Source organism: Rhinoraja longicauda, chromosome 26, assembly GCF_053455715.1.
Source record: "Rhinoraja longicauda isolate Sanriku21f chromosome 26, sRhiLon1.1, whole genome shotgun sequence".
NCBI classification, from domain to species: Eukaryota; Metazoa; Chordata; class Chondrichthyes; order Rajiformes; family Arhynchobatidae; genus Rhinoraja; species Rhinoraja longicauda.
In genome coordinates this window covers 34,083,444-34,102,488 of record NC_135978.1, presented here as the reverse complement: position 1 = coordinate 34,102,488, position 19,045 = coordinate 34,083,444, and the positions used below count along the sequence as shown (strand labels likewise).

The 19,045-nt window shown below is 47.2% G+C and overlaps 1 protein-coding gene across 1 annotated transcript in view; it reads left to right on the top strand.

The window, feature by feature from the left end:
* The window catches only part of LOC144606372 (paxillin-like), a 52,234-nt gene extending 33,677 nt beyond the window's left edge, over positions 1-18,557 (top strand). Inside the window, exons 8-10 of the mRNA XM_078422399.1 lie at positions 2,684-2,765; positions 8,049-8,197; positions 17,756-18,557. Coding sequence (XP_078278525.1) covers positions 2,684-2,765; positions 8,049-8,197; positions 17,756-18,022 — 498 coding nt within the window. The 3' untranslated portion in view covers positions 18,023-18,557. The remainder of the gene's footprint in view (positions 1-2,683; positions 2,766-8,048; positions 8,198-17,755) is intronic.
* The last annotated feature ends 488 nt before the right edge of the window (positions 18,558-19,045 follow it).

Here is a 19,045-nt window from a genome sequence, read left to right as displayed (position 1 = left end):
TCCCTCCCTCCCTCCCTCCCTCCCTCCCTCTCCCCCTCTCTCTCTCTCTCTCTCTCTCTCTCTCTCTCTCTCTCTCTCTCTCTCTCTCTCTCTCTCTCTCTCTCTCTCTCTCTCTCTCTCCCTCTTTCTCAAATTATTACGGGGAAAAACGAAATGGCAGAAGAGTTGAACAGATACTTCGGATCTGTCTTCACTAAGGAAGACACAAACAATCTCCCAGGTGTATTGGAGGACAGAGGATCGAGGGAAACAGAGTAACTGAAAGATTTTTTCATTAAGCGAGAAATAGTATTGGGTAGACTGATAGGACTGAAGGCTGATAACTCCCCAGCGCCTGGTTGTCTACATCCTAGGGTACTCAAGGAGGTGGCTCTAGAAATAGTGGACGCATTGGTGATCATTTACCAATGTTCTATTGACTCAGGATCACTTCTTGTGGATTGGAGGGCAGCTAATGTTATCCCACCTTTCAAGAAAGGGGCGAGAGAGAAAACGGGGGTTACAGTCCAGTTAGCCTGACATCGGTGCTGGAGATGCTGGAGTCAATTATTAAAGAGATAATAACGGGGCATTTGGATAGCAGGAAAAGGATTGGTCAAAGTCAGCATGGATTTATGAAGGGGAAATCCTGCTTGACTAATCTTCTGCCATTTTTTGAGTAAGTGACAAGTAAAATGGATGAAGGGGAGCCAGTGGTTACAGTATCTAGCATTACAGAAAGCTTTTGATAAGGTCCCACACGGGAGAATGGTGAGCAAAATTTGAGCATATGGTATTGGGGGTAGAGTATTGGTTGGCGGACAGGAAGCAACGAGTAGGAATAAATGGGTCATTTTCAGAATGGCAGGCAGTGGCGAGTGGAGTGCCGCAAGGCTCGGTGCTGGGGCCGCAACTATTTACAATATATATTAATGAGGGACGATTGAATTAAAAGTAACACGAGCAAGTATGCAGTTGATACAAAGCTGGGTGGCAGTGTGAACTGCGAGGAGGATGTTAAGAGGTTGCAGGTTGACTTGAACAGGTTGAGTGAGTGGGCAGATGCATGCAGATGCAGTGTCTATATACTAAAACTCTCGTTTGTTTGTTCCTAAACTACACCCAAACCGGTACACGATAACGCGACAATTTTAGGCCCACCTTAAAGGGGAGGGAAGGGGAGGGGAGTAGGGCAGGGGGACGGAGGGGGAGGGGGGAAGGGGAATGGGGAGGAGAGGGTGCTGCACCAGAGCATGAGAGGTTTGGGACCTATAGGTCCACTTGGTCTAGTATTGCAAATAAATGTGAGGTTATCCACTTTGGTGGCAAACTAAGGAGGCAGATTATTATCTCAATGGTGTCAGATTAGTTAAAGTGGAAGTGCAAGGAGACCTGGGTGTCCTTATACACCAGTTACTGAAAGTAAGCGTGCAGGTACAGCAGTCAGTGTAGAAAGCTAATGGCACGTTTGCCTTCATAACGAGAGGACCTTCTGCAGTTGTATAGGGCCCGAATGAGACCACATCCGGAATATTGTGTGCAATTTTGATCTGCTAATTTGAGGAAGGACATCCTTCCTATTGAGGCAGTGCAGCACAAGTTCACGAGGTTAGTCCCCGGAATGGCGGGACTGTCATATGAGGAAAGATTTTAATCACTGGAGTTTAGGATGAGAGGGGATCGTATAGAGATGTATACAATTATTAAAGGACTGTACAACCTAGATGCAGGAAAAATGTTCCCAATGTTGGGAGAGTCCAGAACCAGGGGCCACAGTATAAGAATACAGGGGAAGCCGTTTAAAACTGAGGTGAGAAGAAACGTTTTCACCCAGAGAGTTGTGAATTTGTGGAATTCTCTTCCACAGAAGGCAATGGAGGCCAAATCACTGGATGAATTTAAAAGAGAGTTAGATAGAGCTCCAGGGTCTAGTGAAATCAAGGGGTATGGGGAGAAGGCTGGTTGTGGAGGATCAGCCATGATCACAATGAATGGCGGTGCTGGCTCGAAGGGCTAAATGGCCTCCTCCAGCATCTATTTTCTATGTTTCTATATTTATTTGTAAGATCTACCCTCTAGCCTTTGATAGTTACACCCTTGGGAAAGAGGTTCTGACTATCACCCCATCTGTGCCTCTCATTGTGTTACATGCTTCTGTCAAATCTGCCCGTAATCTCCAGCGTTTCAGAGAACACAATCGAGGTTTGTCTAACCTCTCAGTCTACCTAGTACGTTAAATACCACCATCCAGTGGACAGCACAGTGGTGCAGCGGTAGAGTCGCTGTCTTACAGCGCCAGAGGGCCTGTTTCGATCCCAACCAACACTGCTGTCTCCATGGAGTTTTTACGTTCTCCCTGTGAACGGGTGGGTTTTCTCTGGGTGTTTGGTTTCCTTACACACGCCAGAGATGTGCGCGTGGGTTGGTTATTTGGCTTCTCTAAATTGTCCGTAGTGCTTAGGATACAATTTGTGTCCTTGTGATCGCTGATCGACGCATACTCGCTATCGATAGAAAAAAAGTAAGACTTTATTTGATAAATCTTATCTGCACCTCTCCAAAGTCTCGAAATCCTTGCTGATACATTACGATGTGGTCAATTTTTCTGTATATTTGAGATTAATTATATTTGCCGAAATGGCAATACGTAGTTGACTAATTCGCCAATATTTCTACATTGATGTTTTATTTTGTATCTTTACAGAAGATCCTCACGGCCTTAGATAAAACCTGGCACCCGGAACACTTTTTCTGTGCACACTGCGGCGATATATTTGGCACCGATGGTAAGTGTCATCGGAACTTCCGTGCTCATCATAGAGTCGGCGAGGACAGGGAAATGGGCTGAATGTTAGGGGCGGCCCAATGGCACAGCTGGTGGACATACCGCCTCACAGCGCCAGAGATCCGGGTGCAATTCTAACCTCTGGGCTGTCAGATTTAAATTTACTCGTTCTTCCAGTGCACGCGTGGGTTTCCTCCAGAGGCTCAGATTTCTTCCTCCATTCCAAAGAGGTAGGGTTTTACGTTAATTGGCTCTCTGGCTGTCTGTTGAGAAAGTGAAGTATAATGGAAGTAGTGTGAATGTGTGAGCAACGGGCAGCGTGGACTTGGTGGCCCGGAGGTTCGAGGTTTGCTGTACCTCGAAACTAAAAATAATAACATAAGAGTGATTGATCGCCGTCAGGGGGAGAGATCAACTTTGCGGAGCGGTAGACATTGACTCTAGTGTGTCGGAAGTAAATGAGAATGTGGGATGACATAGACCTCGTATGCACGTGTAATTAATGAGTTCAGTAGGCCGAAGGGCCGGTATCGCCGTTGTCTAACTTGATGGAATTGGTTCAAAGGACCAGCCCGGAAACAAGCTCTTCGGCCCACCGAGGCCATGCCAACCGCCCATACTATTTCCATGCAGTATTTTTCAACCAGTCGAAGCAACTTATAAATTACGGGAGCAGCCCTTCGGCCCAACTTGTCCATGCCGAACTCACCTACGCTTGACTGCGCTTGGCTAATAACCCACTGAACCTTTAAAATCCCTGCCTCTATCCCAATGTCACTTCAACATTGTCATTGCACCACCCACAACTACAGCCTGTACCCTAGAGAGACCAAACGTAGACTTGGCGACCGTTTCTGTGAACACTTACGTTCGGTCCGACAAGCTCTACGTGATCCCGCATTGCCAATTCTCATTCCCCCACTGGAAGAACGAGGAAATTTAAATCTGACAGCCCCGAGGTTAGAATTGAACCGGGATATCTGCCAACCATTTCAAATCCTGTTCGCATTCCCATATTGAACTTTGTGTCCTGGGCCTCCTCTGTTGCCACACGCTAATTGGAGGAACAGCACCTTATATTTCGCTAGTGTACCTTACAACAGAGAGATATGACAATTGATTTATCTAATGTTTAAGTAACTTAATCTTGCAGTCCCCTCCTCCTCCCTCCTTCCCCCCTTCGTCTACCCCAGACGTTTTACCAGTTCCATGGTTCTCCATATTATTTCTCTTGAGATCACACCTTCCTTACCCAACAATGGGCCTATGTGGCTGGCCCTGCTGGATCCTGGTCTTTGTCACGCCCCCTCCCCCTTCCCATCCCCCACTATCAGTCTGAAGGAGGGTCTCGGCCCGAAATATCATCTATTCTACTATTCCAGAGAATCCGTGTGGCCCACTGAGTTACTTCAGCATGACCCGCTGAGTAACTCCAGCAATTTGTAGCTCCGATGTTGCCTAGCCCATAGAGTTACTCCATCACTTTGTGCATATTTGTGTTCTGCAGAGATGTTGACTTACTCCAGTAATTTGTGTCTGGCTTAGGTAGATAACAACATTTGCAAATCTTTGCTTTTACTTCCTTTTGCAGCTCGTTCTGTGTAGCCACGCATTGAAAAAGTTGCTGCTCAAGTTCCAATTATATTCTCCCCTTCTCATCTTGAACCTGTCCCTTCTATTCCAGACTGCGCTACCCAGGGTAAAAGATAGTGATCATCCATGTTATTTTTGTCCCATGATGAATTTGTAAGCCTCTGTAATGTAGCCCTTCGGCCTTTTTTCGCTGGAGTTCAGAATGATGGGATGGGCAGGGGATCTCATAGAAACCTACCTTGAATAATGAGAGAGTTTTATGTAGAGAGGATGTTTCCAGTAGTGAGAGGGTCAAGGACCAGAGGGCACAGTCTCATTTTAAAATTATCTACGTTTAAAATGGCGATGAAGAGGAATTTATTTAGCCAGAGGATAGTGAATTTGTGGAATTAATTGTTACAGACGGCTGTGGAGGCAAGTCGTGAGATATTTTTAAAGTCGACATAGGTAGTTTCTTGATTGGTAAAGGCGTCAAAGGTTATGAAGAGAATACAGGAGAATGTGGTTCCGAGAGAAAGATAGGTCAAACATAATCGAATGCAGGGCCGTGCTCGATGGACCAAATGGCCTAATTCTGCTCCAATGCCTTATGATTCCAACTCCTTAAATCAACCAAGGCACTCAACATCTTCACCACCCAGTCCGACAGTTCTGTAGAATATTTCTGAGACCACGAGAACACTCACAGTTAATATTTCCATTGCGTTTCGCACCATCCTGCCGCTGTACCAGAAATCAGGAGCAGGAAGAGGCACTTCGGTCCTTTTGCGTTCAAGACGATGTGCCTTCGGGTATAAAAAGTGTACCTACGTTCTCCTGAATGACCGCCAGTGGACTGGTCTCCACAACGTCCTGTGGAAACGATTGTGCTTTCATCCTGTCTTTCGACATTAGACTTTAGAGATACAGCGCGGATGGAGGCCCTTCGGCCCACCATGTCTGACCAGCGATGGACACGACACTATCCGGCACATCAGGGACAATTTACAATTTTACTGAAGCCAATTAACCTTCAAACCTGTACATTCTTCGAGTGTGGATGGAAACCGGAGCACGCAGAGAAAACACGCATGCTCACAGAGACAAAGCACAAACTCCGTACAGACAGCACCCCATGTCCGGCTCGAACCCGGGCCTCTGGCACTGCAATGGAAAACTGCACCGCTGCGTCGTTGCGTCGTCCAGGGGTGATTATATTTACGGGGTACGAGCTGGAGCGAGACGTTGGGCAGACTTCGATGGTATTCTCTGGAATGACAGAGGTCGCTAGGAGACTTGATAGCAGTATCCAAAATTAAGAGAGGCATAGATAGGGTAGACTGTGAAACCTCATTTGTAAGTTCCAAAGGCTGGAGGGCATGTATTTCACACGAAAGCAAGGCAGTTTCAAGGAGACGTGTACCCGGTGAAAACCTACGCGGTCACGAGGAGAATGTACAAATTCGTACTTACAACATTCGCAATCAGGATCAAAGCCGTGTGTCTGCCGCTATGAGGGAGCGTCTCGACTCCTGCGCCTCTGTGCAGCCTATAATTTTATTCCACTCGTGATTTTTAACAACTCTAATAGATCACTTCTCGTTCTCTTACGTTCCAAGGAACAATACTCTCGCCTGCCCAACTTCTCCATAAACTTCAGGCATTGGAGCCATAGAAACATAGAAAATAGGTGCAGGAGGAGGCGATTCCGCCCTTCGAGCCATTCATTGTGATCATGGCTGATCATCCACAATCAATAACCGTGCCTGCCCTTTCCCCATATCCCTTGATTCCACTAGCCCCACGAGCTCTATCTAACTCGGCAACCCTGGCAACAATTTCAAAAAAGTCTCTGTACTCTTCTCGGCATAATGTAAATCATGGCGTCATACAGCCTGTAAACAGGACCTTAGACCCAACTTTCCATTGCCGTCCAAGATGTTGGAGCAAAAGATAAAATGGGGAATTACAAACCAGTTATCCTGACTTCAGTGGTGGGAAAGATGCTGGAGTCAATTATTAAAGAGGTAATAACGATGCATTTGGATTGCAGTAAAAGAATAAATCCAAGTCAGCATAGATTTATGAAAGGGAAATCATGCTTGACGAATCTTCTGGAATTTTTTGAGGATGTGACAAGGAAAATGGATGAAGGGGAGCCAGTGGATGTAGTGTATCTAGACTTTCATAAAGTCCCACACGGGAGATTGGTGACTAAAATTAGAGCACATGGTATTGGGGGTAGGGTGTTGTCATGGATAGAAATTTGTTGGCAGACAGGAAGCAAACAGGGGTCATTTTCAGAATGGCAGACAGTGGCGAGTGGAGTGCCGCAAGGCTCGGTGTTGGGGCCGTAACTGTTTACCATATATATTCATGATTTGGAAGCGGGAATTAGAAGCAACACTAGCAAGTTTGCGGATGACACAAAGCTGGGTTGCAGTGTGAAGAGGATGTTAGGAGGTTGCAGAGTGACCTGGACAGGTTGAGTGAGTGGGCATATGCGTGGCAGATGCGGTATGATATAGATAAATGTGTGGTTATCCACTTTGGCGGCAAAAACAAGGAGGCATAATATTATCTCAATGGTGTTAGGTTATGTAAGGGGGAGGTGCAGCGAGACCTACGTGTCCTTGTGCACCTGTCACTGAATGTTGGCGTGCAGGTACAGCAGGCAGTGAAGAAAGCTAATGGCATGTTGGCCATTAAAACATATAAAATTATAAAAGGACTGGACCAGCAGGATGCAGGAAAAAAGTTCCCAATGTTGGGCAAGTCCAGAACCAAGGGCCACAGTCTTAGAATAAAGGGGAGGTCATTTAAAACAGAGGTGAGAAGAAACCTTTTCACCCAGAGAGTTGTGAATTTGTGAAGTTCTCTGCCACAACGGGCTGAGAGGCCAAATCACTGGCTGAATTTAAGAGAGGGTTGGATAGAGCTCTTGGGTCTAGTGGAATCAAGGGATATAGGGAGAAGGCAGCCACGGGTTATTGATTGTGGACGATCAGCCATGATCACAATGAATGGCGGTGCTGTTTCGAAGGACCGAATGGACTCCCCCTGCACCTATTTTCTATGTTTCTATGTTTCTATGTTCCATCTACACCACACCCACCATGTGGGATTTTTTGAGGATGTAACCTGGAAAATGGACAAGGCATTGCCAGTGGATGTGGTGTACCTGGACGTTCAGAAAGACTTTGATAAGGTCCCACATAGGAGATTAATGGGAAAACTTAGACCACAAAATTGGGGTAGGGTACTGACATGGATAGAAAATTGGTTGGTAGACAGGAAACAAAGTGTAGGGATTAACGGATCTCTTTCAAAATGGCAGGCAGTGATGAGTGCGGTAGCGCGAGGCTCGATGCTGGGAACGCAGCTATTTACACCTTACATTAATGACTGAAATGAAGGGATTAAAAGTAATATTAGCAAATTTACAGATGACACGAAGTTGGCTGACAGCACGAAAACAGGCCTTTCGTCCCACCGAGTCTCTGCAGACCGAGATAGGATGTTTCCACGCTGAACGACCCAGTGACTGTGATTCACTTTGAGGCCCGTTTCAGCAGAGTTACTTGCGCCATCAGTTAATGTACCAGTTAATGTGTATTGCTTTCCCTAACCGCACCACTCCCCCACCCCCGAACAATCCGTTCATCCATCTACCCACTACTAACACACGCTCATATCTCCTCAATGTCCGTAGGTTACCACGAGAAGGACGGTAAGGCGTACTGCCACAAAGATTACTTTTACCTCTTCGCGCCCAAGTGCGGCTGCTGCGATCGTCCGGTCCTGGAGAATTACCTTTCCGCGTTGGACAGTATCTGGCACCCAGAGTGTTTCGTTTGCAGGGTAAGTGGTTGTGACCTGAGGGGCGGATGGGTTGTACGGGAGTAGTGTGGGAGAGGAGTGCCCTTCGCTTTTAAAGCGGTGGTAGTATTGTAGATAGCGAAGGTAATTGTCAAAATTGCATCAGGTAGTGTAAGAAAATAACTGGAGATGCTGGTATCAATAGTAGGTATTTATTCACAAAATGCTGGCGGCACGGTAGCGCAGCGGTAGAGTTGCTGCTTTACAGCGAATGCAGCGCAGGAGACTCAGGTTCGATCCTGACTACGGGTGCTGCACTGTAAGGAGTTTGTACGTTCTCCCCGTGACTGCGTGGGTTTTCTCCGAGATCTTCGGTTTCCTCCCACACTCCAAAGACGTACAGGTATGTAGGTTAATTGGCTGGGTAAATGTAAAAATTGTCCCTAGTGGGTGTAGGATAGTGTTAATGTACGGGGATCACTGGGCGGCACGGACTTTGAGGGCCGAGAAGGCCTGTTTCCGGTTGTATATATATGATATGATATGATATGATAACTCAGCAGGTCAGGCAGCATCTCAGGAGAGAAGGAATGGGTGACGTTTCGGGTCGAGACCCTTCTTCAGACTGATTTTTGCAGGGGGCGGGACAAAGGAAGGATATAGGTGGAGACAGGAAGATAGAGGGAGAACTGGGAAGTGGAGGGGAAGGGAGGGACAGAGGAACTATCTAAAGTTGGAGAAGTCAATGTTCATGCTGCTGGGCTGCAAGCTGCCCAAGCGAAATATGAGGTGCTGTTCCTCCAATTTCCGGTGGGCCTCACTATTGCACTGGAAGAGGCCTATGACAGAAAGGTCAGACTGGGAGTGGGAAGGGGAGTTGAAGTGCTCAGCCACCGGGAGATTAGGTTGATTAAGGCGGACTGAGCGAAGGTGTTGAGCGAAACGATCGCTGAGCCTGCGTTTGGTTTCACCGATGTAAAGAAGTTGACATCTAGAGCAGCGGATACAATAGATGAGGTTGCAGGAGGTGCAGGTGAACCTCCTTCTCACCTGTAAAGACTGTTTGGGTCCATGGATGGAGTTGACGGTGGAGGTAAAGGGACAGGTGTTGCATCTCCTGCGGTTTCAGGGGAAAGTGCCCGGGGATGGGGTGGTTTGGGTAGGAAGGGACGAGTGGACCAGGGTGTTATGGACGGAATGTTCTCTGCGGAACGCAGGTAGGGGAGGGGATGGGAAGATGTGGCCAGTAGTGGGGTCCCGTTGTAGGTGATGGAAATGTTGGAGGATGATTTGTTGGATACGCTGGCTGATGGGGTGGAAGGTGAGAACGAGGGGGATTCTGTCCTTGTTACGAATGTGGGGAGGGGGATCAAGAGCAGAGCTGCGGGATGTAGAAGAGGCCCTAGCGAGAGCCTCATCTATAATAGAAGAGAGGAAGCCCCGTTTCCTGAAGAACGAGGACATCTCTGATGCCCTAGCGTGAAACACCTCATCCCGGGCATGTAGACGGAGGAATTGGGAGTAGGGGATAGACTTTTTGCAGGAGACAGGGTGGGAAGAAATGTAGTCCAGATAGCGCTGCTAGTCAGTGGGTTTATAGTAGATGTCAGTCACTAGTCAAAATTGCAGCAGTAACTTGATCGCTTGAGCAGGTGGGCTGGGGAATGCTCACGTAGAGAGAAGTGTTCCATTTTGCGAAGTCAAAGCAGGACAGGACCGACGCAGTGAACGGCAGGTCTTCTGTGAGTATTGAAGAGTAGACGAATCAACGAGTACAGGTACACATTTCCATAAAAGTATCATCAGTGAAGAAAGCTAATGGCATGTTCATAACGAGAGGATTTCAGTATATGAGTAAATAGGTTCTTCTGCAATTGTATAGGACCCTGGTAAGACCACATCTGGAGTATTGTGTACAGTTATGGTCGCCTAATTTCTGGAAGGACATCCTTGTAATTGCGGCAGTGTAGCGTACGATCACGGATTGATCCCTGGGATGGCGGGACTGTCATATGAGGAAAGATTGAAAAGACTAGGCTTGTATTCACTGCAGTTTAGAAGGATGAGAGGGGATCCTATAAAGACATATAAAATTATAAAAGGACTGGACAAGCTAGATGCAGGAAAAATGTTACCAATGTTGGGCGGGTCCGGAACCAGGGGGCACAGTCTCGGAATAAAGGGGAGGCCATTTTAAACTGGGGTGAGAAGTAACTATTTCCCCCAGAGAGTTATGAATTTGTGTAATTCTCTGCCACAGAGGGCAGTGGAGGTCAAATCACTGGATGGATTTAAGAGAGAGTTCGATAGAGCTCTAGGGGCTCGTGGAATCAAGGGACATGTGGAGAAGGCAGGCACGGATTATTCACTGTGGGTGATCAGCCATGATCACAATGAATGGCGGTACTGGCTCGAAAGGCCGAATGACCTCCTCCTGCACATGTTTCCTATATTTCTATGCTTCTACGTACACAGGGTGTGTTGTGGAACAGCGGGACCTTGGAGTGCAGAGTTCCCTGAAGGTGGCGTCACAGGTAGATAGAAAGTGCTGTAGTGCAGAGAGATCTCGGAGAGCTGGCTCATAATTCCCGGAAAGTGGCTTCATATGTAGACAGGGAGTATTGCAGAGGAGAGGGATCCAGGAATGCAAGAAAATAGTTCCCTGAAAGTGGCGTCAAAGGTAGATAGGGAATATTGTAGAACAGAGGGATCTAGGAGCGCAAGGACATAGTTGACTGACAATGGCGAGTTGGTGAGCAGGGGGTTCTAAGAGTTCAGGTGCATTGTCGTTCGGGTGGTGAAGAAGGCTTTCTTTAGGGTGGTAAGATAGGGTGGTAAATTAGACATTATCAGTCAGAGTACTCAGCATAGATGCATAGATCTTGGGAGGTCGTCTTGCACAAGACGTCGAGGAAGCCACACTTAGAGTATCTCGTTCAGTTTTGTACACCGTGTTATAGGACATTTGTTGTTAACCTCGAAAGCGTGGGATTTACGAAGGTGTTGCCAGAACTCGAGGGCCTGTGCTACAGGGAGAGGTTTAGCCGGCTAAGACTTTATTCCTTGGAGAGCAGGAGTATGCGGGGTGATCTCATAGAGGTACAAAATTATGTAAGATGTGGATAGGATAAATGCAGAGTTTTATCAGAGTAGGGGAATCGGTGGGCTGAAGGGCCTGTTTCCACACTGTACGAATCCATGGCTATGACTCTGCGACCTGAAGGTCGGGGGAGGGGAGCGAATGGGGGAGGAGTTTTGCCATGGCTTTCGCCGACTCCCAACCTCACAGCAACTTCGGGAAGGGGCGTCAAGCAGGGAGAGGCATGTAATACTCAGGATTTCGAGCAGCAACTGCGGTTTCGCAATGGATTTTCGAAAGAAAAAAAAGAGAGGCAGCATTAGGCCATTCACCTCAACGTTCCTGCAATGGAATTCAGCAAGATAATGACAATCGGTCGACTTCCTTACTCGTCAAAACATTATGTTTGAGGACACGAGTTCAGTCCGCTGCAACATAGAATATAGAACATTGAAAAGAGAACACAGAACGCTAAACGTAGAACAGATAACACAGAACATAAAACATAGAAATGGAACATAGAACATAGAACATGGAACAGCACAACATATGAACAGTCCCTTCGCCCAGTATGTCAGTGCTAAACAAGATGCCAAGACGATCTTATCTGCCTACCTGTTGTGAATATCCCCGAATTCCCTGTATATAAATGCGTCTATCCAAATGACCCTTAAAGGCCCCCAAACTATCTGCCTCAACCACCGTCCCCGATAGTGTTTGCCAGGCACTCACCACCCTGTGTGTAAAACCCTCCCTCGTACATCTCCCCTTGCATCCCTCATTTAAAGCTGCACCGTCTAGTGTTTGATATTCCCATCCTGGGAAAATGTTTCTGACTGTCTATCTCCTGTCTGTGTCTCAGAATTTGTTGTGAATTTGTCGAATTTCCCTTCAAACCTTGTCGTTCCAGAGAAAGGAACAAGTTTTTTATGCCTCTCCCTGTTACCAATAGCATCGAATACAGGCATAATTCCGGTAAATCGCCTCTACACCCATTACAACCTCTCCCTGTAGCTAATAATCTATACTCCATGCATCATTCTGGTATAGTAGACACAAAATGCTGGAGTAACACAGCTGTTCAGCAGCATCTCTGGAGAAAAGTAGTGGATGACATTTCGGGTATAGATCCTTCTCGAGACTGCCTATAAAGGGTCCGATGATCATCAGTTGAAGGGTCTCGAACCGAAACGTCACTTATTCGTTTTCTCCACAGATGGTGCATTACCCGCTAAGTTACTCCAGCATTTTGTGTCTATCTTCGGTGAAAACCATCATCTGCAGTTTCTTCTTGCACATCATTTCGGTAACCCTCTTCTGAATCCTTCTCAACCTCTCCATATAGCTAATACCGTCTAATCCAGGCAACATTCTGATAAAAATCTTCTGCACCCTTTCCAAACCTTCTGCATACTTTCTGTATTGGGGAGACGAGAACTACACACAATATTCCAAATGCGGCGGAACCGAAGTCCGAAAGCCTGCACCATCACTTGTTGACCCATACCGAGTGCCCCAACAATGAAAGCCAACATGCCATATCCCTTCTTTAGAATTCAATCTACTTCTATTGCCACTCTCGGAGACTTACGGACTTACTGTATACCTCCAATCACCCTGTATATCAGTGCTATTAAGTGTTAATTATCTGAACACTTTATCTTACATTCGACCTCACAAAATGCATCGCCCCCACACTTGCTCAGATTAAAATACTCAGCAGTATCAATGACGCCCCTTCCGCTGTAGTCGGTCAGCAGTGAACATAGTTGCAGGTGGAGTGAGGTCTGGTTTGCCGACAAAGGAAACCCATCTGAACTGCTCTCCGGTGGTTAACTCTGAACATTAACTTCCTTTCCCAAGTTCCATTTCCTCTTTCTGTTTCTGTGGCTTTTCCTCTGAAATCTGCAACAGAACACCTTCTACATATAACATAAAACAGAACAGTATCATACACCTCCCACCATTTTGTGTTAACAGCACAGAAATGGGCATTTCGGCCCAAATGCCCATGCCGGCAAACATCTGTCATCTACACCAACTGCCGTACCACCTGCCTGCGTTTGTTTCATAACCCACTAAACCTAACCTATCTATGCACTTGTCAAATGCCTCTTAACTGTTAATGTGGTACCGGCATCAACTGCCCCCTCCGCCAACTCGTTCCATACACCCACCACCCTTTTTGTGAAATTATTACCTTCCAGGTTCCAGTTTAATTCCGCCATCCTCACATTAAGCGTCTCTCTGTAGTTCTCGATTCCTCTGCTCTGGGCAAATTAATATGCATTTAACCGATCTATTCTTATCCAGCTTGACAACATCCTTCCTAAAACATCGTGTCTAAAACTGAACACCATATTTTAAATTAAGCCGCACGAATGTCTCATATAGATGCAAAGGACCTCACAACTTCAACACATTAGACGGCGAGTGGGGGGCCAGACATAGGCCTTTCTGTCCACAATGTATGTGCCTAACAAGTCGCCAAGATAATGTCAACTAATTTGCTACCATTTGATCCATATCCCAGCCTATTCTCGTGTCTATCGAAGCCAAATTCTAATCTGTCCCTGCCCCACGCCTGACAGCGTGTCCAGGCATCAACACCCCCTGTGTAAAAGTCCCCCCCTCCCACATACACACACACACACACCTCTTTTAAACTTGCCCCTGTCACCTCAGGTTTGTTCGCCCCTAGTCATTGACATTTCCACCCTGGGGGAAAGAGGCACTCATTGTATACCCTATCTCATAAATTTTTAATACTTCTATCCGGTCAACCCTGACCTTCCAGCATTCCAGACAAAATAACCCAAGTCTACTACACCTCTCCCTGTCGCTGGAAGCTCCTGGAGTTAGTACACCAGATTGTTCTCACGTACGGAGATCGAGTGTCTCAATGTCTTCTTTTCCCAATGAAGGCAAGCAGGCCACATGCCCTTATCACCAGGGTGGCACAATGGTGCACCACTAGATTTGCTGCCTACAGTGCCAGAAACTCTGGTTCGATTCTGACTACGGGTGCTGTCTGTACGGAGTTTGTACACTCTCCTTGCGACTGCCTGGGCTTTCTCTGGGTGTTCCGGTTGCCTCCCAAATGCCAAAGGCGTCAAACTTTGTAGGTTAACTGGTTTCTGTAAATAAATATCCCTAGAATATATAAGAAAATAACTGCAGATGCTGGTACAAATCGAAGGTATTTATTCACAAAATTCTGGAGTAACTCAGCGGGTCAGGCAGCATCTCGGGAGAGAAGGAATGGGTAACGTTTCGGGTCGAGACCCTTCTTCAGACTGAAGAATATATGATAGCATCAATGTACCGTAATCGTTTCCGACGCGCAAACATTGGGCCGAAGGGCCTGTTCCCATGCTGTACCTCTAAACTAAACTGAACACCGTCCATCCACCTGGCTCGCTACTATCAGGGAGCCGTGCACCTGCACTCCTATGTCTATCTCTTCCGCAAAACCGTCTGGGGTTCTACTATTTACAGTTGATGTCTTTTCCTGGTTGATGTCCTTTCCTAGACAAAGTGCAGCGCAGCACAGTGGTGCAGCTTATAGAGTTGCTAGATCATAGCGCTAGTTCGAGTATAACCTCCAAGTCTGTGTGTAGATTTTGAACGTTCTCCTTGTAACCGCATGGGGTTTTTCCTTGGTGCTCCGGTTTCTTCCTACATCCCAAAGACATGCGGGTTTGCAGGTTAATTGGCCTCCGTAAATTTCCCCCCAATATGTATGGAGCGGATGAGAAAATGGAACGACGTGGCACTAATGTGAATGGGTGATTGTTATCCGACATGGACTCCGTGGGCCGAAGGACCTACTTCCATGATAATTCGTCATTAAAAAATAACATTAAGTGCAACACTTCACCCTCGTCAGAGTTAAATTCCATTTACCATCCCTTGACCCATCTTCCCAACAGCGAAATAGCTTCCGTTATTTCTAATATGGCGCGTGGTCAGACTCCACTGGTTCAAAATACAACAAACACTTCCGGACATGGCTTGTTCGGTTGAATTATCTCCTCTAATCCAGAGGCACTCACTCAGCCCGAACACCTTCGGTTGCACATATTGGACTGAACTAGAGAACTAGGGATTGCGTACACCCATTTTCACGAGCCAGTCCTCCTGGGTTCAATATCCTCAGCTTCCGTAGTTTACGCTCCAGTGGGCTCTACTGGTTCCTGTGTTAAACATTGGATGGTCAACGGGAAATCTGCCTTTATCGTCCAATCGATTGGCCATAGGGCGCAATCATAGTCATATATTGTACAGCACGAAACAATCCATTTGTCCCGACTACTCCTTGTAGACCGTGGTGTCCACCTGAGCTCATCATATCTGCCATGTTTGATCCTTTAATCGTTCTGAACCTTCTATGTACCTGTGCAGATATCTCTTAAATTGTGTCATAGTACTTGACTTGTCCACCTCCTGTGGCAGTTCGTTCCATATAACCGCTCTACTCCATGTACAATATATCACGCGATATACTGTATTCATCTCATGGTTTTTTACAGATCTTTAAGATTACCGTTCATCCACCGGCGCTGGAAGGAATGAAGTTCTCGCCTGCTCAACTTCTCTGTAGCCTAGACCCTCGAATCCTCGCGACATCCAGATCAGCCAAGGCAGAATAGAGGCGATGCGCCAAATGGCCTAATTCTGTTCCTATAACTTATGAACATGATTTAGCCAGGTCCTTTACACAATCAATGCTCAAATTCACCCCAACAGCTTCGTGGGATTGTTTGTGATGTAAACTACAGTATTGGGATTAACACAGTCGCCACCTTGCATTTCAGAAGGCATGGCGACATTATGCAAGGTCTTAATTCTGCTCCCATGGCTAAAGAACATGCCCTCGCAACATCCATGCACTCTATGTCTGATGAAATATTCTAGTTAGACACAAAATACTGGAGTAACTTAGCGAGCAGGCAGCACCACTGGAGAAAACAAAAGATGAGTGAAGTTTCAGGTCGAAGTCTTCTTCGAATTAAAAGTAGAGAGGAGGTAACTAGTGGCAGCAAATGGCAATAGCAAATCAGACCACCAGCAGATGATAAAGGAAGAGTGGAGCCCACAATGGCACATTCGTGGCTGCGGAAGATGTGATAGCAAAGGGATGCATGGATGCGAACTGTGGAACTAGTCAACGACTGCGGTTGGAAAGGGAAGATGGAGGGATTGCAGCGGTTATTTGAATTTAGAGACATGCCAGTCGGTTGACAGCTGACCATGTGAAATATGAGGTGCTCTTCCTCCAATTTGCTTGAGGTCTCACTCTGACAGTGCAGAAGGCCCAGGACAGAAACGTCAGTAAGGGAATGGGAAGGGGATAAAATGTACGCCGTATCTGCGCCCGGGATGAGGAGTTTCACACTAGGGCTTCCGAGATGTCCTCGTTCTTCAGGAAACGGGGCTTCCCCTCCTCCATTATAGATTAGGCTCTCATTAGGGTCTCTTATACATCCCGCAGCTCCGTTCTTGCTCCCCCTCCCCCCAGTCGCAACAAAGACAGAATCCCCCCCGTTCTCACCTTCCACCCCACCAGCCAGCGGATCCAACATATCATCCACCAACATTTCCGTCACCTACAACGGGACCCAACCACTGGCCATATCTTCCGATCCCCTCCCCTCTCTGCGTTCCGCAGAGACCGTTCCCTCCGTAACTCCCTGGTCCACTCGTCCCTTCCTACCCAAACCACCCCAACCCCGGGCACTTTCCCCTGCAACCGCACTAGATGCAACACCTGTCCCTTTACCTCCCCCATCAACTCCATCCAAGGACCCAAACAGTCTTTCCAGGTGAGACAAAGGTTCACCTGCACCTCCTCCAACCTCATCTATTGCATCCGCTGCTCTAGGTGTCAACTTATTTACATCCGCAAAACCAAGCGCAGGCTCGGCGATCGCTTCGCTGAACACCTGCGTTAACCAAACTGATCTCCCGCTGGCCGAGTACTTCAACTCCCCCTCCCATTCCCAGTCTGACCTTTCTGCCATGGGCCTCCTCCAGTGCCATAGTGAGGCCCACCGGAAATTAGAGGAACAGCACCTCATATTTCGCCTGGGCGGTTTGCAGCCCAGTGGTATGAACATCGACTTCTCCATCTTTAGATAGTTCCTCTGTCCCTCCCTTCCCCTCTTCCTTCCCAGATCTCCCTCTATCTTCCTGTCTCCACTTATATCCTTCCTTTATCCCGCCCCCCTGACATCAGACTGAAGAAGGGTCTCGACCCGAAACGTCACCCATTCCTTCTCTCCCGAGATACTGCCTGACCTGCTGAGTTACTCCAGCATTTTGTGAATAAAGGGATAAAATGTTTAGCATCGGCATGTCGCGTAGGCCAAGGCGGACTGGGCGTAACTGTCCAGCGAAATAATCGTCCAGTCTTCGCGTGGTCTCGCCCTTTCTCCACATGAAAAAATACTCTGACTGATGTGTCAGAGTATTTCATAAACAATATTTCTTATTTCTTTACACTCCGCCTCCCCATGCAGGACTGTCTGACGCCGTTCACGAACGCCAGCTTCTTCGAGGTAAGCGGGATGCCGTACTGCGAGCTGCACTATCACCAGCGCCAGGGGTCGCTCTGCAGCGCCTGCCAGAAGCCCGTTACCGGCCGCTGCATCGCCGCCATGGGCAAAAGATTCCACCCGGAGCACTTTGTCTGTGCCTTCTGCCTCAAACAGCTCTGCAAAGGGGTTTTTAAGGAGAACAACGACAAGCCCTATTGTAACGCCTGCTTCAACAAACTATTCCTTTAAGCGGCAGTTATCGCACCGACCCTCCGCATCCCACAGCTTAGCGCAAGCATAGTTCCCCTCTTCCGTTTTTCCATTTCACGAAGACCTCGTCGCTTACTGCTCAGCATCGGATCGCGAGAAAGATAGGCAAGAGGCGGAGAGCAACAATATATAGGAGCAGACACCGAGAGCAGCGGATAGAGTAGATGAGTTTGGAGGAGGTGCGTGAACCCCTGCCTTGCCATTCTCCGCGTCCCCTCTCTCCCCCTCCGCCACCCCAGACGCCATAATAGTTCCACTTGTCGCATCCTTGCATCCCTGCCGTTAGCAAACCGTCCCGAGCCCACCTCTCGTACTCCTGAGACTCTGCCTGTCCCGCTGTTACTGCGGCCCATGTTCGCCAGAGATGCTGTGTGAGTTGCTCCGGCACTTTATGTCTATGTTAAATATAACAAGATTCAGGAACATCGGCGCCATTTCCACGGTATATCGCCTGAATCAAGAGTCAATCGTGTAACTCTCGTATGTACCGACAACAGAACAATGAAATTCCTATTTGCAGCAGTAAACAGAATACAGTTTAGTTTAGTTTAATTTAGTTTTGTGTTGTTTATTGTCAAGTGTACCGAGGTACAGTGAAATACCTTTTTCTTGCGTGCTGTCCAGTTAGCGTAAAGTCTATACATGATTTCAATGATGCCACCCAGAGGTTGCAGATAGACGATGAAGGGAATAACGTTTAGTGGAAGATTCAGTCCAGGAAAGCTCGGTTAAAAATTACAATCTAGCCATCCACAATCCATAGATACAGGATAAAGAGAATAACATATTGTGCAGTAAAGCCTGATTAAAGATCGCAACAAAGCTGTCCACCGTGCACAAGTACAGGACAAAACAGTTTTATAGATGATAAAGACTGTAATATCACAAGGCTTTGGGGGAGAATTAGGTCATTCGGCCAAAGAGCCTGGTCCACAATAATCAATTATTTCTGATATATTTTTCCCTCAAACCCATTTTCCTCCCTTTTCCCCGTGACAGTTG